General features: G+C 39.0%; 1 protein-coding gene across 1 annotated transcript; it reads right to left on the reverse strand.

The window, feature by feature from the left end:
• Positions 1–1,258: 1,258 nt before the first annotated feature.
• On the reverse strand, positions 1,259–13,912 carry LOC119728610 (E3 ubiquitin-protein ligase MIB1-like). The gene is made up of 9 exons (XM_038200912.1): positions 13,755–13,912; positions 11,693–11,779; positions 8,510–8,638; positions 7,283–7,464; positions 5,908–6,097; positions 5,238–5,316; positions 4,768–4,854; positions 3,633–3,745; positions 1,259–1,476 (listed from the first exon to the last, which is right to left on the reverse strand). The coding sequence occupies exons 1-9, from the start codon at positions 13,881–13,883 to the stop codon at positions 1,336–1,338; spliced, it is 1,137 nt and encodes a 378-aa protein (XP_038056840.1). The 5' UTR covers positions 13,884–13,912; the 3' UTR covers positions 1,259–1,335.
• Between the last annotated feature and the right edge of the window lie 7,734 nt (positions 13,913–21,646).

A 21,646-nucleotide genomic window follows, 5' to 3' on the forward strand; every position in this document is an offset into this window, starting at 1 on the left:
CAGTGGCGGAAGGCGCGTGTTGCGGCCGAAAGCTTCTGAAGGAAAGCAGGATCACCCCTGATGTCATTGCACACGTGCTCGTTCGTGTGTTGCACCAAACGAGGTGTGCAATGACATCAGGGGTGATCCTGCATTCCATCAGAAGCTTTTACTTGCAGCACGCGCCTTCCGCCACCGTCTCCAGCACTGTGTCAACATTTGCAGGACGCCAAGTCTAAAATGGCAGATTCTGAAAGTTCAACTTTTGGGCGCATAAAAAATAAGGACAAATATGCATATACCATCAACTTAAAAACTAATCTCCTTACCTCATACAACATTTTCTTTAGTAACCTTTTAAAAAGGAATTTGACTCTTTATCCAGAATGCAAAAAACTTCTTGTACCTTACCAAATTTTAATTCATTCATTCATACAGTTAACACTTGGGGGCCACAAATTTTCATTTGATAATTGAACTGCATATGACTATTTTGCAATACATAAAAGCGGGGAAAGATAAATGTCTCCAAGAGGAATTGGTTTTTCTTCCAAATTTTAAAATCAACCCATAACTACAGGTATGATGTGAGCATATTTTGCTTCAGCCGTGTAAAAGAATACAAACTCTTAAAGACGAACATTTATATAAATTAACGAATTTTCAAAATCAGAACTGATTCACCGAGTGATTTCTGCTATCTCAGTTTTGCAAATGTTTTCAAAGTGCCTAGTTTGGGTGTGGTAAAACACAAAGTCAAGAAGTAAAATGATTAAAATATTCTCCTTTTAAATACTACACTTTTTAAGAGAAATTTAAACCGTACATGATTTATCATTAGAATGCGAGTTTCCTACAGCATACAGGGCGGTGCAAAAAGAAGGAAACCCACTTTTGACAGGAATTTTAACCTACTTAATTAACTTATTTGAACTTTTTCTTTTATAATGTACTCTTCACCCATACATGGTGAAAAAATCTTTAATAAAATCGCAAAAATATTGTTATAATGCTAATTTGAATATAAGTCGCCAAAATTACTGTTGTCCACGTGTAAGTCTACAGTGTAGTGTTTTTTGTCTTCAAATCAAGCTCTGGAGCTCAGTCAAGCGGATGGAATAAAGCTGTCCGTTGACAAACAGGTTTGGCACATGAAATTTATTATTAAACTACCATATCTCAGAGATAAAATACGCATTTGTAATCATTTTTATGTCCTTATGTTTAAAGATCAATATTGTAATACTATTAAATTGAATTTTTGAAGTATGCTCAACAAGTAGGTAAAAATTGCTGTCAATAGTGGTTTCCTTCTTTTTGCACCACTATGTACATTAGTCGCATGTTCTGTCGTCCTCAGTATAAAAGAATCCTTTTCTCCACAGACTTCCGACAGATGGGGCACTCCGACATACGATCGCCACACAGCTGACAGGTGCCATGACCACAGAGGAAGATCATGTTCTTGATTCGATCCAGGCACACAGGACAGATAGTCTGCAGAAGACAACACAAACAAAGTCATGACAGTGGTTCATGAAAGATCCAACTTAAGTACATTAACTTAGTCTTATTACTAAAACAGGGGCTGTACAATCGGGCCTGTTCCCTGATCCCAGACTGGGGGGGGGGGGGGTTGTTAATCCCCAAAGTGGAACTTTGATATGCGAGCACGGAGCGCAGAGTGTGAAGCCTTTATGGCATGGGGTCCAGGGCCCGCTTAAGCCCTGACCAATTTGGATTCTAGATTCTCTGTGGTGCAATCTGAGGCATATCCCGGTCACTTTCCCCTGAATTTCTGAGCAAAAGTTTATCAGCGCAACATTGTGCACACAATACCATGGGGGTCATCAAAAGTGGAATTTGTTGGCGGCATTAAATAACAATTTTTTTTTCTCAAGATTTCTGAGCGGAACTCAGAATAAGTTTGATGCATCTTGGTCATGATGTGTTTAGTGAAATCTCAGGACGCATCTTAGCTAGGATCGATCTTAAAGCGGGGACTTGTCATAAGTCCTAAGATGAGTCGTAAGATAAGACAAGTTTCCTGAAATCGGCCCCAGACATATGTATTTGTCACTGTTGAAACTCCAGTAGGAAACGAATGCATGGAGTTCCCCTGTCTGAAACCCCAGACTATTTGTGTCGACTACAGTTGCTTCTAGAATACCTTATAGTTCAGCAGGATTTTGGAGTGCGTTCCAGTCACGTGAACATTTTTGCGTTTGTTAGCTAGGTCTTGCAAATGTGCCAACCCCAAAATGAACAGTGATGTTCTCGAAAAACTGTTGTCAAAATGGTGGCAACCGTATGCCAATCCTACGAGTACCATTGTTTGGTTAGCAGATTTTAAAATCCCCGAACATTAATTGTGACCGGGAGTAAAATGATACTGGTAATCTATGAACTTGCAAGCAAAGTTGAAAACAGAAATTTGCAGCCACGGCAGGATCATAACATTCATTATGTGTGTCGGCCATTTTGGAAACATAACAACTCAGGAAGACCATAAGCCTTTGATGCTAACGTTGGCCAACTTGGTAGCAAACAGTCGTTCCCACTTGGGAAAACCTTGGGAAAACCAAAGATTGGCAAACATTGGCTTTGTGCGTATAAGTGGAAAAAAAAAGAATAAATAAAATAAAATGCTTATATATAGTGCAATCCATTGTATCAACGATCTCAAAGCGCTTTACAATTATTACCCCGTTCATCAGGCCACGAGACCACGCGGCAGCCGATATCAACGCACACTCGGTCCTCTACCCTCACAGGTACCCACTGATACTCCTGGGTGGAGAGAGGCAATTGTAGTTAAGTGTCTTGCCCAAGGGCACAAGCACCATGCTCCTGACAGGGTTCGAAACCCATGCACTTTCGTACATGAGTCAAACGCCGTAACCACCGGACCATGGCATTCAACAAGTGGGACGCACCCCTAAAATGCCAGTCCGACCTTGTAGTTTTAGGGAACATTTGAAGGCTCACTACTACGCAAAGACCAGGGGTTACAGGGCAATTGCATCTGTATAGCTCCATAAATTGTATCAAGAACTACGTGTCAAAAAAAACATGTCCTACTTTTGATCCTGTTGTTTACCAATGGAATTAAACCTAAATTTCAGATCATGTAAACAAGGCAAATTTTATGGAGCGAGTTTCATCAGCTTTGTGCAAGAGGGTGAGATTTAAACGCCATATGAAAAAAAATACTCACTTTCAGAATGTCGACACAGTGTTGGAGACGGTGGCAGAAGATGCTAGCTGTGACCGAAGGAATGATCACCTCTGATGTCATTGCACACCTCCTTGATCGTATGTTGCGTTAAATAATCGAGGTGTGCAATGACATCAGGGGTGATCCTGCACTCCTTCAGAAGCTTTCGGCCGCAGCATGCACCTTCCGCCACCGTCTCCAGCACTGTATCAACATTGCAGGACGCCAAGTCGAAAGTGGCAAATTCTGAAACTCAGGTTTTTTGTATGGCGTTTAAATCTCACCCTCTTGCACTAAGCTGACGAAACTCGCTCCATAAAATTTGTCATGCCTTGTTTACATGATCTGAAATTTTGGTTTAATTCTATTGGTAAACAACAGAGTTATTTAGGAACAAAAGTAGGACATGTTTTTTTTGACATGGCCCTACATGTACCTGCTCCTTGATGTCCTGTAGTTGTTGCTCCAATTTATGCAGCTCACTGTTGGCGTTATTCATCTTCTGTGGCTTAGTCGGGGCTGTACTATTATTGGATGCTACTGGTGGAGCTAAACAACAAAGAAAATTACAAGCACAAAAAAAAATGGCTTCAACCATCTATGCAAAATAACATTCATAAACAATGTAAAACACTTAATATTCACTTGATACCTGTTAGTTTCTATGACATATTGCAAGATTTTGTAAAAATACTAAGTTGGCGTTTTGAAATTTCATTGTTAAGTCCGCAACTGTTAGTTCCCACTTTCAGAAAATGGCTCGTTAAAGGCATATAAGATAATTTGCTTTGCATGCATTTTGTTCGTTTCCAATAATAACACCACTCAAAATTCAAAGAAGAGTGTTCAAAACCTAACCTGTTGAACTTTCAGCTCAGTGGATATGACACTTTCAAGAAAACAGTGAAATACCATGCACAACCTTTTGATCATGAAACTTGATTTTGTCAAAAGCACTCTTTACCAAAAATCTAAATGACAGCTAGCCAGATGGAATAATTTCACGGGGTGTTTAGTACCAGTTCTATCTTTAATCCAAGTAAGATTTTTTGAAAATAATAATTATAGTAATTATAATAATAGTGGGTATTTATTAAGCGCACGTATCCATGCTCAAGGCGCTACATCATTATTACCCTGCTCATTGGGCCCATGAAACATTCCAAATATCGTCTCAGCTCCCTCAGGACTATACAGCTCAATGCTGCCATTTCGGCGCAAAGCAGCTAAAATCAACCACAATAACCATCTCTGCCCTCACAGGTACCCATTTACTTCTGGGTGGAGAGAAGCAATGTGTGACAAAGTGCCTTGCCAAAGAGCACACGCACCGTGACTTGACTTGGACTCGAACCCACAACCTGCAGCTTTACCCACAGACCACGAATCCAATGCCCTTAACCACGAGGCCACAGCACTCCACTCCATTCAGTAGGTTACTTTTGGGATTACAGCAAAAGATCCTAAATACCCTTAAGGAATTGTATGTCTTGATGATATCAATTCTATTTGGATTTTGTGATGGGCAAAACCAATATTAACATGTCCAGTCCCCAGTAAGGCAGTCTTACCTTTACCGCCGCAGCATACAATGAATGGAATCATCTTGTCAATCTGGCCTCGGCACTGCACACATTTCTTCATCAAGCTAGCACAACCTGGTCATTCAACAAATTACAAATGTTGGATTTGAAATCAAAAGTCTCGCAGAGTCTAATTCCGTTGTTCCATGATGCAACAAACTCATAAAGCTTGAACAGGCATGCAACTGGGAATTTGGAAAAAACGAGGAAACTCCAAACCACACCAGACTTTGTACAGTGTTTTTCAATTTGTAATGGCATTCATGAGAAGTAAAAAACGAGGAAATCAGCAGATCCAAGGAAAAGTTGCATGCCTGCTTGAAGAAGAGTGAATAACAAGTAATTTGTGGAAGTTTCAGCTCAGTGGATACAATGTATTAGGAGAAAACAGAGAAAATTAAGGCACAATTTTTGGAGTCGCGTAGCTAACACTGCCCTGAACTATGTTGTACACTTACCATCACAGGCGCACATGTGACTGCACGGCTGGAACAAAACCGACGCTTTCTTATCAGAACAGACAACACATTCCTCAATCTGTAGAGGGAAAAGATGGGCAAAAAATGGTATTAAAGATTTGCCACGATGTCAAAAATTCATGTTCGCTTTTGGAAGGAAGAGATTTCACACCCATTCATAATTAGCTAAGACAGTTTACCCATTGCCATTGGTCGAGAGCCTGTCACGTGGCCGGTCTTAAATGGATGATAAAGACATGGCTGGCTGGTCTTAAACACTTTTCCAGTGTCACATGAAATTTGGACTCCTATGAAATCCAGTGCCTTTCACCCTTTTAGTGGTTGAATGCTCACAATCCTCACGTACGCATGCGCAATACCACCAGTGAGTCCATTATTTCAAAGTCCTAAATTCATAACCCGCTCACCAACTCTTACTCGCGAGCTGGACACTCCATTATATAGCTAAGGGGCGTTTTGAAAATTATGAAGTGAAATTGTTGAACATAATCGTTGGACATTTTTAAGTTTTGACTTGTTTTGACTCTTGGAACGAAAAGTTTGATTTTTTTTGACCGAAAAAGAATTTATGAATGGGTTTGTAACAAAAAAATATTGGGAAAGGGGTTTTTATTATAAGAGGAACAAAGTTTGACGGAAGAAAATGTACCTTTGTCCTGGACTGGACCTGTTCCTTGCATATCAGACATTTCTTGACTCTCGGTGAACACAGTGAGCATGTGGCAATATGACCACACGGTCCAAACAACGTGTCTCTCTTCATGTCCGAGCACACCATACATTCCTCCAATGGTTCCTGCTCCATACAGGAGATGATGCGAAGATTGGTGTTCTCCTGGCTACAGACATTGAAAAAAAAGAATTTTTAAAAGTGTTAGTGATGTATTCAAATCACAAGTCTGCTAACATATGGGGTGTCCCAAAAAAATTATGCAAGCAGATATCCTTTAATTACTCAAAAACTGCTGAACATGAGTACTTCATCTTGAGGAAGCATATTAATTATACTCTTGTGTATACTCAGTAAAAATGCCATGGAAATCCGTTCATGCAAACCAGAGATCTAACAGATTGTAAAAGGCTATGGGTTTTTCTGCCCATTCCAATGGGATGGGATTTACACACTTTACACAGTGGAAACTTTTTTTAGCAGACGAGGCATCTTTATTGTCCACAACATTCTCCAGTTCGGCATCATTGAGCCCGGGAAAACACTGATTAACATTTACATGTGCCGCCATCTTTTCATGTGTAGCTAGGGTGATGTTCGCGCGCGCGTACTACACCCGTGCGATAGTTCCACAATTGCTTCATAAAGCGCATGCCTAGTAGACTATCGCACGGGTAACCCGTGCAACAGTCTACTACGCATGCATATTTACCCTGTGCGTGAATACTCCAGTGCACGCTTGGTAAACAGCAAAAATAGCACCTGGCACGTGATGGTGAATTAGCAAGTGAGAATTCAGCTCTCGATCATGAATATGTATGAGGTATAGTAATTCTTCAAATACATTGTGTGCCATATTAAAAGAATTAAAAGAACTACAGAAAAAATTGTCGCGTCAGTGCAACAAGGTCGTAACTCGATTCTGCAACAAAGTCGTATCTCGCATGAATACGCTCCGTGCAACAAGGTCGTAACTCGATTCTGCAACAAAGTAGCATCTTGCACGAATACGCTCCATGCAACAAGGTCGTATCTCGCGTATCGCGATGTCCATTGACCTCGTGTGTACATCCCAGTTATTTTAAGCAAGATACGACCTTTTGACATTGAAAACTTGCATTTCGCGTACATGACGTCACACACCATTTTAGGAGATATGACCTTGTTGTACGAACACAACAAAATGGTGTGGTCTGGGTGACCCCAACTTACTAAGTTATGACTGGCAATTATACATGCGTCTATGGACATGGCTGGCTCCACTTGCGTGTTATTGCTAGCCATATCCTAGTCCTTCAGATACAGTCTAATCAACTTTCATAGTATGACAAATGTTGATGACAAATGGGCCTACCAGTTGCTATCTGAGTGACACTTGGCCAGCACCCTGCACAGGTTGGGGTCGGGGCACAAGTCCATCGGCGATTGACCTTTCTTATTCTTAGCGTTGAGGTCGGCTCCGTTGGCTGCCAGGAAACATGCAATAGAGGCACTGCTCTTCTTGTCGCCTGATTGGTTGCCAAGGCCCATCAACAGCTGGCAGGAAAATTAAGATAGCCACGGGAAAAAAATTAACAAATTGTCAAATAAACCGCAAGGCGAAACTGACAATGTACATTTGTTGTAGTTATAAAATTGATCAGACAAAATTGACTGGAGCGGGTTCGAACCTTTGACTTCTGGAACATCGTACCAGTGAGCTATCTAGCCCTAGTGAGTAGAGCACCGATCTGGCACTGAGGAGGTCTCAGGTTCAACCCTGCTACAGTTAATTTCGTTGTTCAATTTTACAATAGACCTTTCTCAGGGTACGCCATCTTGAAAATCAAAGCGAGGCACATAATGCAAACAAACAGGGCGGCGTAAATAGTGTGTGCGGTGAACGAGTGACTCTCGCAAAGCTACGGTAGATTGACACTCTTATAAATGGATGGATGGCTCGAGTTCCCCAAACATCAATCTGTATTCGAATTAGGTCATGTCTCATTGTATTTTGAAGAAGGATCTTATAAATATAAAGCCCAAAACCAGTGGCCAAACTGAATTTTCTGTTTAAGTTAACTTTTTCTCATACCCTTTTTTCTAAAAAGGGGTGTAGGAGTAAAGATTTGACTCATGCACAAAGTGTCAGGGGTTCGAATCCAGCTGCTGGCCATATGTTGTGTCCTTGGGCAAGCTACATCACCTTCATTTGCCTTTCTCCACCAATAACACATGGGTACCAGGACTAGCCAGGGAGTATTATCATGTTGCGGCCATCTTGATATTTTTCAATTCAAATCAACGTAACCAAAGCAAGGCTGGAAGGAAAAATAGTCTGGTTCCTTTTTGCACAAAAAACTTTATCATTCAGTACTGTTATTGGATACAGGGAACATGATCGAAATGGTGGCAGCATGATAAAGGTCTATGGACTGGCATCCCATCCAGAGGAATCAAAATACATTCTCAGACGCTGTGTGTCAAGGAAACTGAAGATAAACACTGGCCTTATCAGCGATATCTTTTTGAGATCAACTTGACTTTCAACGAAACAATCAGAGGAGAAAAATGATTGTAAAAATCCTAAGAGAAAACCCACCTTGCCAACATCTTGCATGTCCTGTAGCTGTCGTAGCTGTGAGAGAGTGTGGTGACGAAGTGCCTCGTGTAATGGTGTATCACCGTCTTTGTCAGGAATGTCCAACTTAGCCCCGGCCCTTACCATCAACTGAGCAGCACAAACACAAACAAGATTGAAAAATGCAGTCAATTAATATATGATGCACACTATGCTACACACAATGCATATGTAATGACATGTACAATTATTTCTGTTCCTCACAGTGCTTGCACGACAACTGCAAGCTTGTTTACGAAAGACTGTACGTGGCAAAAGATAGGGTCTATATTTAGTTGTGAAAATTACGAGCAAGGAAATTAACATTGTTGTCTTTATATTTTTTTAATCAACCAGTCAGGACAATTGCGCAATTCAAGGAAAACAGATGTCCATCCATGCATCATATGGTGTTTCCAATTACTGCAAACCAAATCTGTTGCCACAAAAGTCATTAAAAAAAACCTGTGAGACTATTGAAATAATTAAAATTGGCACGAAAAAGCGAAAACTAACTAGTCTTGCTAATGTCAATTATTTTTTTAAGGATTAAAATATAACAATTGTCTCCTACTTTATTAGAGCTCTGCTATTTTTTTTTAAATTCACTGCGTCATACTGCAGATGTTAAGAAGTCTGAACGCAAGCATAGATATTCAAATATGTAATTGGAAATATCGTAGAAATTGAAATGTCAAAGCTTAATGACTCCAACTAACTGACATATCGCTCGGACAATTTCTAAATATCACTTGGGGCCAATGAAGGGACAAATCCCAACAGAAAAAAATATAATGTCATTTTTATTTCAGATGAGGAATGACAAATATCATAATGGCTAAAATTAACCAATTGGGACCTTTGGAATTGTCAAGCACACAAAAAACAGCAGTTTATGGGGGGGGGGGGGGGGAATGCTTGATTGTTTGTTATTTCCTTGATTTGACTTTCTTAATAATCAAGAAAAGGTTCTCTAGAGTGAACACAAAAGTGAATTTCTGAATAACAATTATTTTGGTCGGCAGTATTCTGTGTCTTGCTACTCGGTATACTGCAGCAGCTATTTTTACACGTTTATGAGTTCACGCCTGACATACAGAAAAAAATCCATATATGCCATGAATTGGCAGTAAAGCTTCACAAGCTTTTCATAAGTACAATTTCCACGTTTCTTTTTTAGGTTGCCTGCATTTGTTTCCAAAAGTATTAAGCAAACTAGAAAGGAATATAACTGTCAAAAATGAGGAATTATCTAAACAAAATATGATGCCTCTCCAATTAAAAAAAAATTAACCAAAATGAGAACAGAGAATGGTCATACTGGACTAAAAAACATATTGTTGATGTACTATAACGTGGCGCATTTTTTTTACCTGTAGCGCCTAGCTAGAGCAAAAGTTTTTTTTTCACAGAAATTGAAATTTCATCAAGTTCTAAATAGATTAATACTCAAGTTCATCAATCGCGAGTTTATCTACCCGTTACAAAGTTGGAAGAAATATGTTTTTTGGCTAGGTTTTCTGATTTTATTTCGAAGAGCACAGTGAAACCTTTGAAAAATTCCCCGAAAAAGAAAATAATTTTCAGACAAACTTCTGGTTGGGTATGTAAGTAGAGATAATAATGGTTTATCAGAATTTATCAACTTTACAAAAATTCCTAAATGCTAATTTGGACTTTTCTGAGATTCATTCAAGTGCGCCACATTAGGGAACACTTAGCCGATTCTGTGCCCAATTTCCGGACGCCACTGTTTTTTCATTTCGGATTAAATTTCAGAACACCGAAATTGTTCTCAGAGATTTAATAGCAAGCATTAATAAGGTAAAAGTACCAGTATCTCACTGAATGAATTTGAAGTTTGTCAACAAAGAAGTTTGGCAACTCTACCCAAGGAAAGTTGGGGTAAACGTCGAAGTGTGCCACGTTAGGGAATACCACTATACAAAGAACTGGGTGCTTGACCTGTTTGCTTTGATGAAAGCTTAATGAACAAATGAATATGGCATTTATCTTCTGCCTTGTTTAGGAACAATTTCTGGCTTGAGTGAGCCCTCTAGAGGCTGATCAGAGTAAGGCTTCTATGAAGCTAATACTCAGGTTCTGATCATAAACTACTTTGATCAATGTGACAATCTCTTCCTTATATCCTGAATCTGTGCTATGAAACTAACTCAAGTTTTTGACAATGTAGTTTCAATAAAAAACACAAAACAATAGATTTTTAGAAGTTTTATAGAAGAAAGTTAAACAACGGAATGAACTGCAAATTTTAAAGGAATCCTCATGAGGAACATGGTACATTTTTGTAAAAGTTAAGAGAAATTCCTGACAACATTACAAGGAATTAAATTTTGCATGCCATTTTCTTCATGAAAATTGTCTGCAATAATTTGTCTGTAAATTGCCTCTCGTGTCATGGCCTTAAACAGTCACATTTTTGTGGAATTTTCCATGTTTCCTTTTTGATTTAACCAATTTCTTTCAATTAAATTATTCTTTCAATATGAAATACAGGGTGAGTCAAAAGAAGCGAAACCCAAATGTCGGGACCATTGTTTTAGTGAAGTTCCGCATGTAGCACTTTCAAAATCTACGATATGAAAGCCCAATCCATAAGCTTTCTTTTAGTACAAGAATCATTCAGATCACTCATGTCAGTACCTTTGAAATTAAACAGAATTTTAAACACAACCACTGTTTTAAAGTTCTGTCCACGGATCACAAGAAAGGTATGCGTTCTTTCAGCAAAATGAAAACAATTCACACACATACCTATGTGATTTGGTTTTGTTCTGCTGAAAGAACACTTACCTTCTTGTGATCCGTGGACAGAACTTAAAAACAATGGTTGTGTTTGAAATTTCGTAACTTGAAAAGTACATGAGTGATATGAATGATTCTTGTACTAAAAGAAAGCTTATGAATTGGGCTTTCATATCCTAGATTTTGAAAGTGCTACATGCAAAACTTCACTAAAACAGTAGTCCCGATATTTGGGTTTCGCTGTTTTTGACTCACCCTGTATTGTAAGATATGAAGGTTGTGTGACAAAAGCAGTAATAAATGCAAGTTTGCATGGACACCAAGCGACTATAAAACTCTTTTATGAGTTATTTGTCCCTGTCAATATTTCTACAGAGAGACAGCGTCTGAGAGACTCACCCTCACGATCTGCGTGTGCTGCCTCTCAACGGCAAGATGAAGTGCTGTCTGTTGATTAACGTTCTGGATATCCAAGTTAGCATGACCCTGCAAGCGGCAGTATAAGCATGGGGTAATTCAAACAAAGACAATGATACAAAAATAGATCCTTTTTATAGTTCTTGGGGGGACAAAAGTTGACTGAGCTGACATGACCTGAGGTAATTGGCAACACCTGTCGTACTCTAAATACAATTTATCTTTCATCAGTCTGAATTTCAAACACTGATAACTTGACATCGAACTTGTACAACAACCCAAAATGCACCTGCAATAACATTTAATCCAAAACTGGGGAGAACTTAGCTTCATTCAGTGTGGATGTTATTGCAGTTTTTATACAAAAAAGAAGTTGGGAGAATTTAGTTGTCTATTTAAAATTGGTGTTCCAATATGCTCTACTACACTCCCTAGATCAAAAGTGTAGGGGTAGATCAAAAACATTGTTCACTATAATCACAATTGAAAATTATAATGTTGAGTTGACCTAGGTTAGATGTAATGTTGCAAAACGGAACCGTCTCTGCAATTGACAAAGGTTAAACAATCTGGAGATTACTATTCAAAATAACTAAAGTGACAATTGTCGAACTCCTTTGTACAGGGAATCAAATTGTTCTGAGTCAAAGTCATAATATCTTTTTTTTCATGTTCTTTTTTATGTTAAACTCACATTAATTTTATTTTAATTGATTTTAATTTTGAGCGAGCCAAGAGTTCCTCAAGGCTGCACGGGCACTGTATAGTTCAGCAGCTGAAGGAAGCAAGACAGAAAATTCAATAAAGAAATGTTCACATGCAGGTGGAAGAGAAACCCTGCAAAGTCATTCCAGGGAAAACCCACAAACTTGTGATGGACTTGTGATGGTTTTGCGATGAACTTGTGACGAACTTGTGATGGAATTGTGATAGGCTTGTGATGGACTTGTGATGGGATTGTGATGGACTTGTGTTGGACTTGTGATGGCCTTTTGATGGAGTTGTGATGAATTTGTGATGGACTTGTGACGGACTTGTGATGGACTTGTGATGGGCTTGTGATGGTTTTGTGATGGTTTTGTGATGGGCTTGTGATGGACTTGTGATGGACTGGTGATGGACCTGTAATGGACTTGTGATGGGCTTGTGATGGATTGTGATGGACTTGTGATGGACTTGTGACGGACTTGTGATGAACTTGTGATGGAGTTGTGATGGAGTTGTGATGGACTTGTGATGAACTTGTGATGGACTTGTGATGGGCTTGTGATGGACCTGTGATGGGCTAGTGATGGACTTGTGATGGGATTGTGATGGACTTGTGACGGACTTGTGATGAACTTGTGATGGAGTTGTGGTGGAGTTGTGATGGAGTTATGATGGAGTTGTGATGGGCTAGTGATGGACTTGTGATGGGCTTGTGATGGACCTGTGATGGGCTAGTGATGGACTTGTGATGGGCTTGTGATGGGCTTGTGATGGTTTTGTGATGGTTTTGTGATGGTTTTGTGATGGACTTGTGATGGGCTTGTGATGGACCTGTGATGGGCTAGTGATGGACTTGTGATGGGCTAGTGATGGACCTGTGATGGGCTAGTGATGGACTTGTGATGGGCTAGTGATGGACTTGTGATGGACTTGTGATGGGCTAGTGATGGACCTGTGATGGGCTAGTGATGGACTTGTGATGGGCTAGTGATGGACACGTGATGGACTTGTGATGGGCTTGTGATGGACCTGTGATGGGCTAGTGATGGACTTGTGATGGGCTTGTGATGGTTTTGTGATGGTTTTGTGATGGACTTGTGATGGGCTTGTGATGGACCTGTGATGGGCTAGTGATGGACTTGTGATGGGATTGTGATGGACTTGTGACGGACTTGTGATGAACTTATGATGGACTTGTGATGGACTTGACTACATCTCTGATCCAAATGTCGGCTGGTGGGATTCAAACCTGGGTCACTGAGGTAGCAGGCAAAGAAAGTACCACCAAACCGACCGAACTCCCCAAATGTTAGAATTAGATAAGTCTGATGATTACCTGATTGACAAGCAGCTCAGCCACCTCAACATGGTTATTGAGTGCAGCCAGGTGCAAGGCCGTATAGCCATCATCTTTCTTCTCATCAACAATCCAGGGTCTCGGAAGACAGCTCAACAAGATCTTCATTGCACTACAGAAAAAGTAGAAAAAAAAACAGCAACAAATTAGATTCTGAGAAGCATCGCAAGAGCATGAAGGATGTTTTCGAAACCACGGCTTCATCCTACGCTTAGCCTTCATCTCTGGTGCCAGTTTTATTTTGAAGCCTTATTTCCAAACTATATTGGGAACACTCTAAACTTTAGGCGCCAGTATTATTTTGAAGCCTTATGTCCAAACTATATTGGGAAAACTCTAAACTTTGGTTTCATATCAGGGCATCCCTTTATAATTCTATGGTTGTCATACTTTTTGGGCTTTGAAGTGTGATAAGTGCGTTGGCGAAGGGAACAAATTACTTCGCATCCGTGTAGATGCCGCAATAGCATGTAGCAAAGTACATACGTGTGGAGCACCGTGGCCTCGTGGTCTGGAGCATTGAATTCATGGTCTGCGGGTAATTCTGCAGGTTGTGGGTTCGAGTCCAGCCTGGGGCTATGGTGCATGTTCACCTTGGCAAGGCACTTTGTAACTCATTGCTTCTCCCCAACCACAGCTACAAAGCACCCTGAACACTTCCACACCTTCAATGTGAGTAGTGTTTAGTCACAAAAAGTTTTAATGCACATAAAGTTGTTTATAAAAAAAACAAGCCCGATTGGAAATATCTCGGAAGCTGCGGGCCAACGAATTTGTGTTCATGCATGAGTCATGTGATTGTGCCATGTAATTTCTGGAAGGAGTAGTGTTTTGAATTAAAAAACCCCAGGTTTTTGACCATAGTGACCCCATATGACCTTTGACCCCAGTTTGGTCATGTGACACATTGGGGCTGGGCTACTGATACTTTTTGACAAAGTTTGGTTGAAATCAGTCAAAATATGTAGGAGCAATAGACAATGTCAACGTTTGTTACTAACTAACGGACTAACGGAGAGACATGATGATTTGTTGAACTGCTATCCCGCAGCTAAAAATACAAAATACAAATCCAGTCAGAAGTCGTGTCTCTCCTGGGCATTTCAAAACACCTGAAACATCTCTTGTTGTTGTTGCTATTTTGAACAAAGGAACTAATCACATGCAGGAACCATGATCCTTTATCTACACAAGCCAATGCTTTCCTTGAATGTCTAAAATACCCTACAGGTAGGGAGAAGTAATTATCTACCCAGGGGTAGATTACAACCAAATCCATAAGCACAGGCCACACCCTGATCGTGACAACCTGGGGAGGGGGATTGAATCTTGAAATTAATTTCATTGCTGTCTTTAAAAGCTAAGTCTTTACAACCATCGATGCGAAACGATTGCAAAATACAACCACAGGTATTGTTGTTTCCAATAATCACACACATGTGAGATGTTCTGGCAAAATGAGACCTAACTGGGCACAGGCCGTAGTGGAGAAAAATGCAAAAATCTGAATCAGGGTCACTTCTTTTTCAATTTTCCAACTGATTGATATTTGTAATCTTTGATATGTCTACTACACGGGTTTTACAGAAACCAAAAATCGTGGAATTAAAGTGCTTTTAAGGAAAAACAATTGGCATCTTTTATTTTCACGACTACAAAACAGGAGAATTTACAGGCCTTTTTCTCAGTATTTTACTTTTTTGACAGGTTGATAAATGCGAACTTTAAACAGCCATAACTTGTCCGATTGAAGTGCAACAAACAGTATTGTAAGGAGAATTTATTCTCTTTCCTAATACCTGCAAACCCTCATTCTGGCCTCTCCCCAGTTCGGTCTCATATTACCAGAATGCCTCACATATTATTTTATCATCAGTTAATTATAAGGGCACGTGTGGTCTAGCGGTGGAGCACAGGATTCATGATCATGAGGTTGTGGGTTCGAGCCCCGTTTTGGCCATACATGTTGTGCCCTTGAGTAAGGCGCTTTACCTCAATTACTCCTCTCAACCCAGGTGTTAAATGGATACCGGCATTATTCAATGCTGGGAAGGTAACAGACTCGCTGTGGAGGAGGTGTGGTGATCCCCCACAGCAGCATATGAGTCTGGCCCAATCACTTAGGAAAGAGAGATGGGCAATCAGTTCCTGTTAACACAGGTTCGTCCCCTTTACTTTATTATGGTAAAGTATCTTGCCCATGGACTGTTTCTCCGAATGAAAATCTGCAAAAGCTATTTGACAGAGTTGAAATGGAGTCAGTCACCTGTCAATCACAAGACGTCTTGTCTCAAGTCAAGTCACAAGCTATTAAAACGAACTGAGACAAAGGCACTCCTTAGTCATTCGTCGTCCACCGTTACTTGTAACTTGTCTTGTAATTTGTCTTGAGATGTGACTTGTGATTAACGCGATTACAACTCTCCTATTTGACTTTAGTATTTTAATTGTCATAGAAAGAAAACATGAACCCTCCTGCTATTTAAACAGTCACAGACAGTCAAAATTTCCATCCACTTCCTCTGCTTTACTTTTAACACAGGCTAGTCACCAGCAGTCAGATCATATGTCAAGCAAGCACTGTGACTAGTCAAACTCAGTCAACAGATCATGAACAGACAAGTTGGGGCACAGCTGGCTTATCAACTACCCACAGTCAAAGTAAAGCTGTCTCGAGTTACATTAACAGTCACAGCCAGTCAATCCTGCTTTTTGTAGGCTGGGAATTCTTAACTGTTGCAAACAGTCACTTGATTGATTTTAACTGAAAGGACAACTTGGCACATATTTATGTTTGCATGGAGGTTAATGAATATCGTCCCTCCCTCCAGAAAAGAACACCCCAAAAACAACACAAATTGAAAAGACAAACAATTAACAAAAAAACCCGAAGAAAAAATCACTCAACAATTCTTCACCCCATTTATTTCAATTTGGAGATCTGAACGCCTGACGGCACAAATTCTGCCGCACAGGAGACACTGTGTCTGCCCAGGTCAAGGCCAATTTGGTTGATCCATCTTGAAGAAGACATCAACATTGACAGCTGGCTTTCTCATTCTGAAGGAGGATGTTGCGATGAAGCAGATGAAGCTAAGATGATGCGCTGAGATGGGGGCAAACTTACCCGACAGGATTCATCTAATATATTTGATATTTTGATCCAGATTTATGATTATGGAAAACTCTATTATTTCAGCATTTTTTTGAGGAGTACTTATTTGCTGATAAATAAATAAATAGTAATTTTTTTATCTTATTAAAATCAGTAAAATACATATGAAAAAATGAGTACACATATCAGCTTAGGTTGCAGTGTGTTTGTAAAGATGCATATCAATTTTGTTCTGTGAATATATTTTCAACTTGTTATTCCAACCCCAAAAATCTCCTATTTTGGGCACCCGCTGCTAAATGTACATCAGATTCGAACCAGCCAACCGATCCCGCAAGCTCGGTAGTCGAGTGGTAAGATGTCTGCACTAGAAAGCAGGAGGTCGTGGGTTCGATTCACAACCGAGTGAAGGGGAAAACCTAATTTGATTTACATCATCCCGACGCAAATTCCATCTTGTGAATAACTGTTGTATTGCTAGAAAAATAGCAATTTAGAAAGAAAGCCACATCTATTTTGAGGATAAAACCTAAAAATAGAATGGGAAATCATCAGTAAATGCTTCACTTCAAAAGGAATTTTAAAAAAAGAAAAATAGTAAAGACGAATAACATTAAAATAAAGACTTAACAATTTGGATATGAATGACAAAGGGAAATGTCTTCAGATGTGAACTGAGAAATCTTTACGAAATAAACACCAGGCCTTGAACTTCCATTTGCTAGAATGTCCAATAATGGCCCGTAAGTCTGAAATGCAAACACTATTAGATTATCCAGAGAATCTTAAGTGACGGCATTTGAATAGAGTCTTCTTAGGCCTGATGGCGGCGCACGTTCACACACAATGGTCACATTCAATGCAAGAATGGTCTTTGTTGTCAACAGGACAATGCACCATCATGTATGAAGGGAATCACTCAAATCATGTTCACCAATGTTACAGCCGGGAAAAAATCATAAAGCTGAATCTATAGTTCCATATTTACTAAAGATTCTCAGATGTGAATCCACACTTTTTGTGCCCATACAAAACCTCACATGGGTTGGGTTTACTTTAAGGCATTTGATGGAATTTAAATCTCCATCTATCATACAGGGTGAGTCAAATAAAGCGGAACCCAAACCCCAAAATTATATTTCATGTTTAAAAAAAATATATATAGCACCAAAAAATAATAATGACTGGAAAGCCAATTTCATTAACTACTATTAGATGAAAAACTTACTGAAATTACTCAGTCCGTTTAAACACCATTTAAACACAATGACCCTAAAACCTCCTTCGTCCAAAAAGGCGATTTCAAGAATCATCGTCACAATTGTCTTCAAACATCACCAGCGATAAAACCTCAGTTAAAAAGTTACAAATATTCAACAAAGTCCTTTTGAAGGCCCGTCTTTAAAAAAAAGTGGATTTTATAAATCATATTGTTTGCCTAAGCAGGGTTGTTAATAAAGATATTGTGTACTACAGTTGTTGGCAGTTGATGAAACAAGTATTCTGTGTCATTTTCTTTGTTGTTCCAAATACAAAATAAATTGCTTTTTTTACTCATCAAAATGAATAAGCACTGTACTGACATTTTTATGATACTGCAAGTTTTACTGATACATGTAACAACTTGATGTATGCGTCCTTTCTGAATTAATTACATCAATTACGGCACACAGAAAACAATGAGCACATCTTGTGATTGGCTGACTAGTGAATTTCCTTTTTGGAAGAATCCATTTCAAGCCACGGGGGAGGAGCTCTGCAGTTGACTTCAAAAGTTCCGATTCGGAAGCATCGATTTCAAGAAATGGGTGAGGAACTTGACGTCTGACTGTAAAAGTCCTTATTTGGAAGCATCCATTTCAAGCCATGGGGAGAAACTCTGCAGCTGGCTTCATAAGTTCATATTTGAAAGCATTTATTTCATCCTAAAGACATGTCTAGTGAATCACTCCTAAATCAGTCATCAATGAAGCAATCCACACATAAACACCCCTATGATTTGAAGATGAATCCTTCCTTATCCTTAGGTTGTAACAAATTCTTGAACAAGGCTTCAAGACCAAAACAAGAAGTAGGTCTTTTAAGTAAGGCTGGCTTGAAAATACAAACATTAGAATATCTTGACTTTCACTGATATTTAGGTCAGTCGAGTGTGTAACCATGTATGGTATACTAGTGTGTATGTTAATGTGTAGAGTATTCAACTTGAGTTCAGTCGTTCCCAAATATAAAGAAGTGTTAAATAAGGGAATTAATATGAGCTTGGGTTTTAAACAAGTGCGTTTAAAACCGGCTAGAGATGTGGTCGCGGATAATGGCTATTGAGTCGAACCGATTCATCAATACCTTCGTTCAAAAAGTGAAAATAAGTCAAAATTTAACAAAATCCCAATATTTTGTTGACCAATTTTACTTTTTCGTGAAACAGCCTTCTGGCCATGTCTATGGCATGCGCCTGGCGATGCGTAGCGTTAACAATCTCTTTATATGGAGATTGGCACACGTGGCGCGTACTGCGTGATGTGGCACAAAACGCAGGGGTGTTTTAATGGCGGTTTAAAACCACCCACGTGACGAGCTCTTGACCAATAGGAATGGGTAAACTGTCTCTGGTATTTATGAATAGCAACTAACCAATAATGCGCCTTTAGAGTCGCATCGTTGCAAATGCCCTTCTTTTATTGTTTTCTTCAAAATGACAGCTTGCCAGAAAGAATAAATTCACAGGGAGTTTAGTCCCATTACTATCTTTAAACCAAGTATATGCTTTTCGACAATAATTTCGTGTGTTTCGTGTTACTTTTTGGATAGCTACAAATGATGGACTGTACCTTTAAGAGTTTAAAATATTTGCTTAACATTTACAAGTTAAACGCAAAGTCACATCCTAAAACAGAATCCCAAATACAGACTTGATGGATAAGAATAAATTCTCAGGAATCACAAAGATGAAGAACATGGAATAAAGTATCACACAAAGACAAGGTAGATTGAAAACCCAACTCCCTCAGCAACCAACCTCAAAACCCTTCAACAATTTATTGGCAACAGTCACATTTTTCTTCATTGTAAATCCCTGTGAAATCGCTTCAGAGAACATGACCATGGGCCACAATTTGAAGAATGCCACGTTCTTATAAGGCAAATACAGCCGTAGCCTGTATGTGTACACATGTAGAAAGAGGTGGACACTGCACAGGACAGAAAGCCGTAAGAGTACATGGCTTGTGTTGCGGCTATATTTAGTCTTAATAATCACTTTGAGGATGATGGCATTCCTCACATGCAATCCATAGTGCAAAGGAAATATTCAATTATTTGTAAGGAATAAAGCACATGTCATACTCTATGACTGTATGAGCAACTACAAGAAATTGTTGAGAAAAGTACGTCTATCCGTTATTAAAAAGCTAATATACAAATATTGACTGCTTCGAGTGGTGTAGTACAACTAGCCTCCCGAGGGGATACATGAAGCATTCAATTTTTCGCGAGGCGAAGCTGAGGAAAAATAGAATGTTCCATAGTACTTTGGTTGCTATGGGTGTAGTACCTTTGGCTGTGCACAGCAAGATAGCAAAATAGGGAATACCATGTGACTTGCTCTCGGCCAATCAAGATAAAGAATCTGTGGATGAGGTGTTATAATTGTGAATTATGGTAATACAAAGTTTCTCATAAGGATACTGATTAATGATGTAAACTTTCTAGTTTTTTCTTCAATCAAATTATTTCTTGACAAATTTGTTCAGCTTCAAATAATTTATTGCATTAATTTCTATTTTAAACTGAAAATGGAAGTTAACTAGTGATTATTTTTTGTATTATTTGCCATATAAATCTTAATTTATTTAATTGTATGTAATAACTGTATGTTGTAAAAGGAGCAATGAATGTTTTCATGAAAGTAAAAGGCTTTCAAGGCATATAGGATCGTTTGCTTTTCATGCATTTTGTTCTTTCTAATAATAGCACCACTCAAAATCCAAAAGAAGAATGTTCAGAATCTAACCTGCCGAAGGTTTACTGATATTACACTTTCAAACGAATCATTGGAAATCACCTACATTTCTTGATTTCTCCTAAATGACAGCAAGCCAGATGGAATAATTTCTCAGGGAGTTTAGTACCAGTACGATCTTTAATCCAAGTAAGCTTTTAGATAATAAATTGCTAGGTTACTTTTGGGATAAATGCAAACGATCCTATATACAGTACTTTTCAGGGTCTGTGAACATTGATTAAGGTCATGCCATTTTTTATACTCATCATAACTTATGAATGAATTGCTCCTACATACAAGTCATTAAATGAGCTATGACCATATATGGTAACAGAAGGGCAGTCAAAAAGACATAATAATTATAGTCTGTTCAACGAAGTATGAAGTCTATCAACTTGAGTTGACTTTACTTTGTAACACAAGCCACAGATGCAAACATTTGTTTTCTATACAAACATCTTCCCAAGTTGACTAACATCACACTAGTACAGCTGCTAACAGCATTCCTATTCCTAACACATTACTGCATATTTTCTGAGCTAGACAAACATTTATGTTGTCTCATGGCACTTGTGATTGAACACTGAAACATAAAATGAACATGAAATTAAAAAAAGGCTTCCAGTGTGAAAAGGGGAAAAGAGGGAATCTTTAAAAGAGGAAGAAAGTTTAAATAAAGAAAGATCAAATGATAAATAAAATCTAAACTCAAAAAGTATGTCACCAAGGAATGTGCAAATTTTCCAAAATAAT

The sequence above is a fragment of the Patiria miniata genome, unplaced genomic scaffold (genome assembly GCF_015706575.1).
Source record: "Patiria miniata isolate m_02_andy unplaced genomic scaffold, ASM1570657v1 HiC_scaffold_20, whole genome shotgun sequence".
NCBI lineage: Eukaryota > Metazoa > Echinodermata > Asteroidea > Valvatida > Asterinidae > Patiria > Patiria miniata.

Bases quoted from the DNA above. Each gene is read 5' to 3' on its own strand.
- LOC119728610 (XM_038200912.1), bottom strand. From the start codon at position 13,883: ATGAAGATCTTGTTGAGCTGTCTTCCGAGACCCTGGATTGTTGATGAG. The intron at 11,780-13,754 runs GTAATCATCAGA...TGCCGCTTGCAG, and splicing joins CTGAGCTGCTTGTCAATCAG to GGTCATGCTAACTTGGATAT. The intron at 8,639-11,692 runs GTGAGTCTCTCA...TGTGCTGCTCAG, and splicing joins AGCACACGCAGATCGTGAGG to TTGATGGTAAGGGCCGGGGC.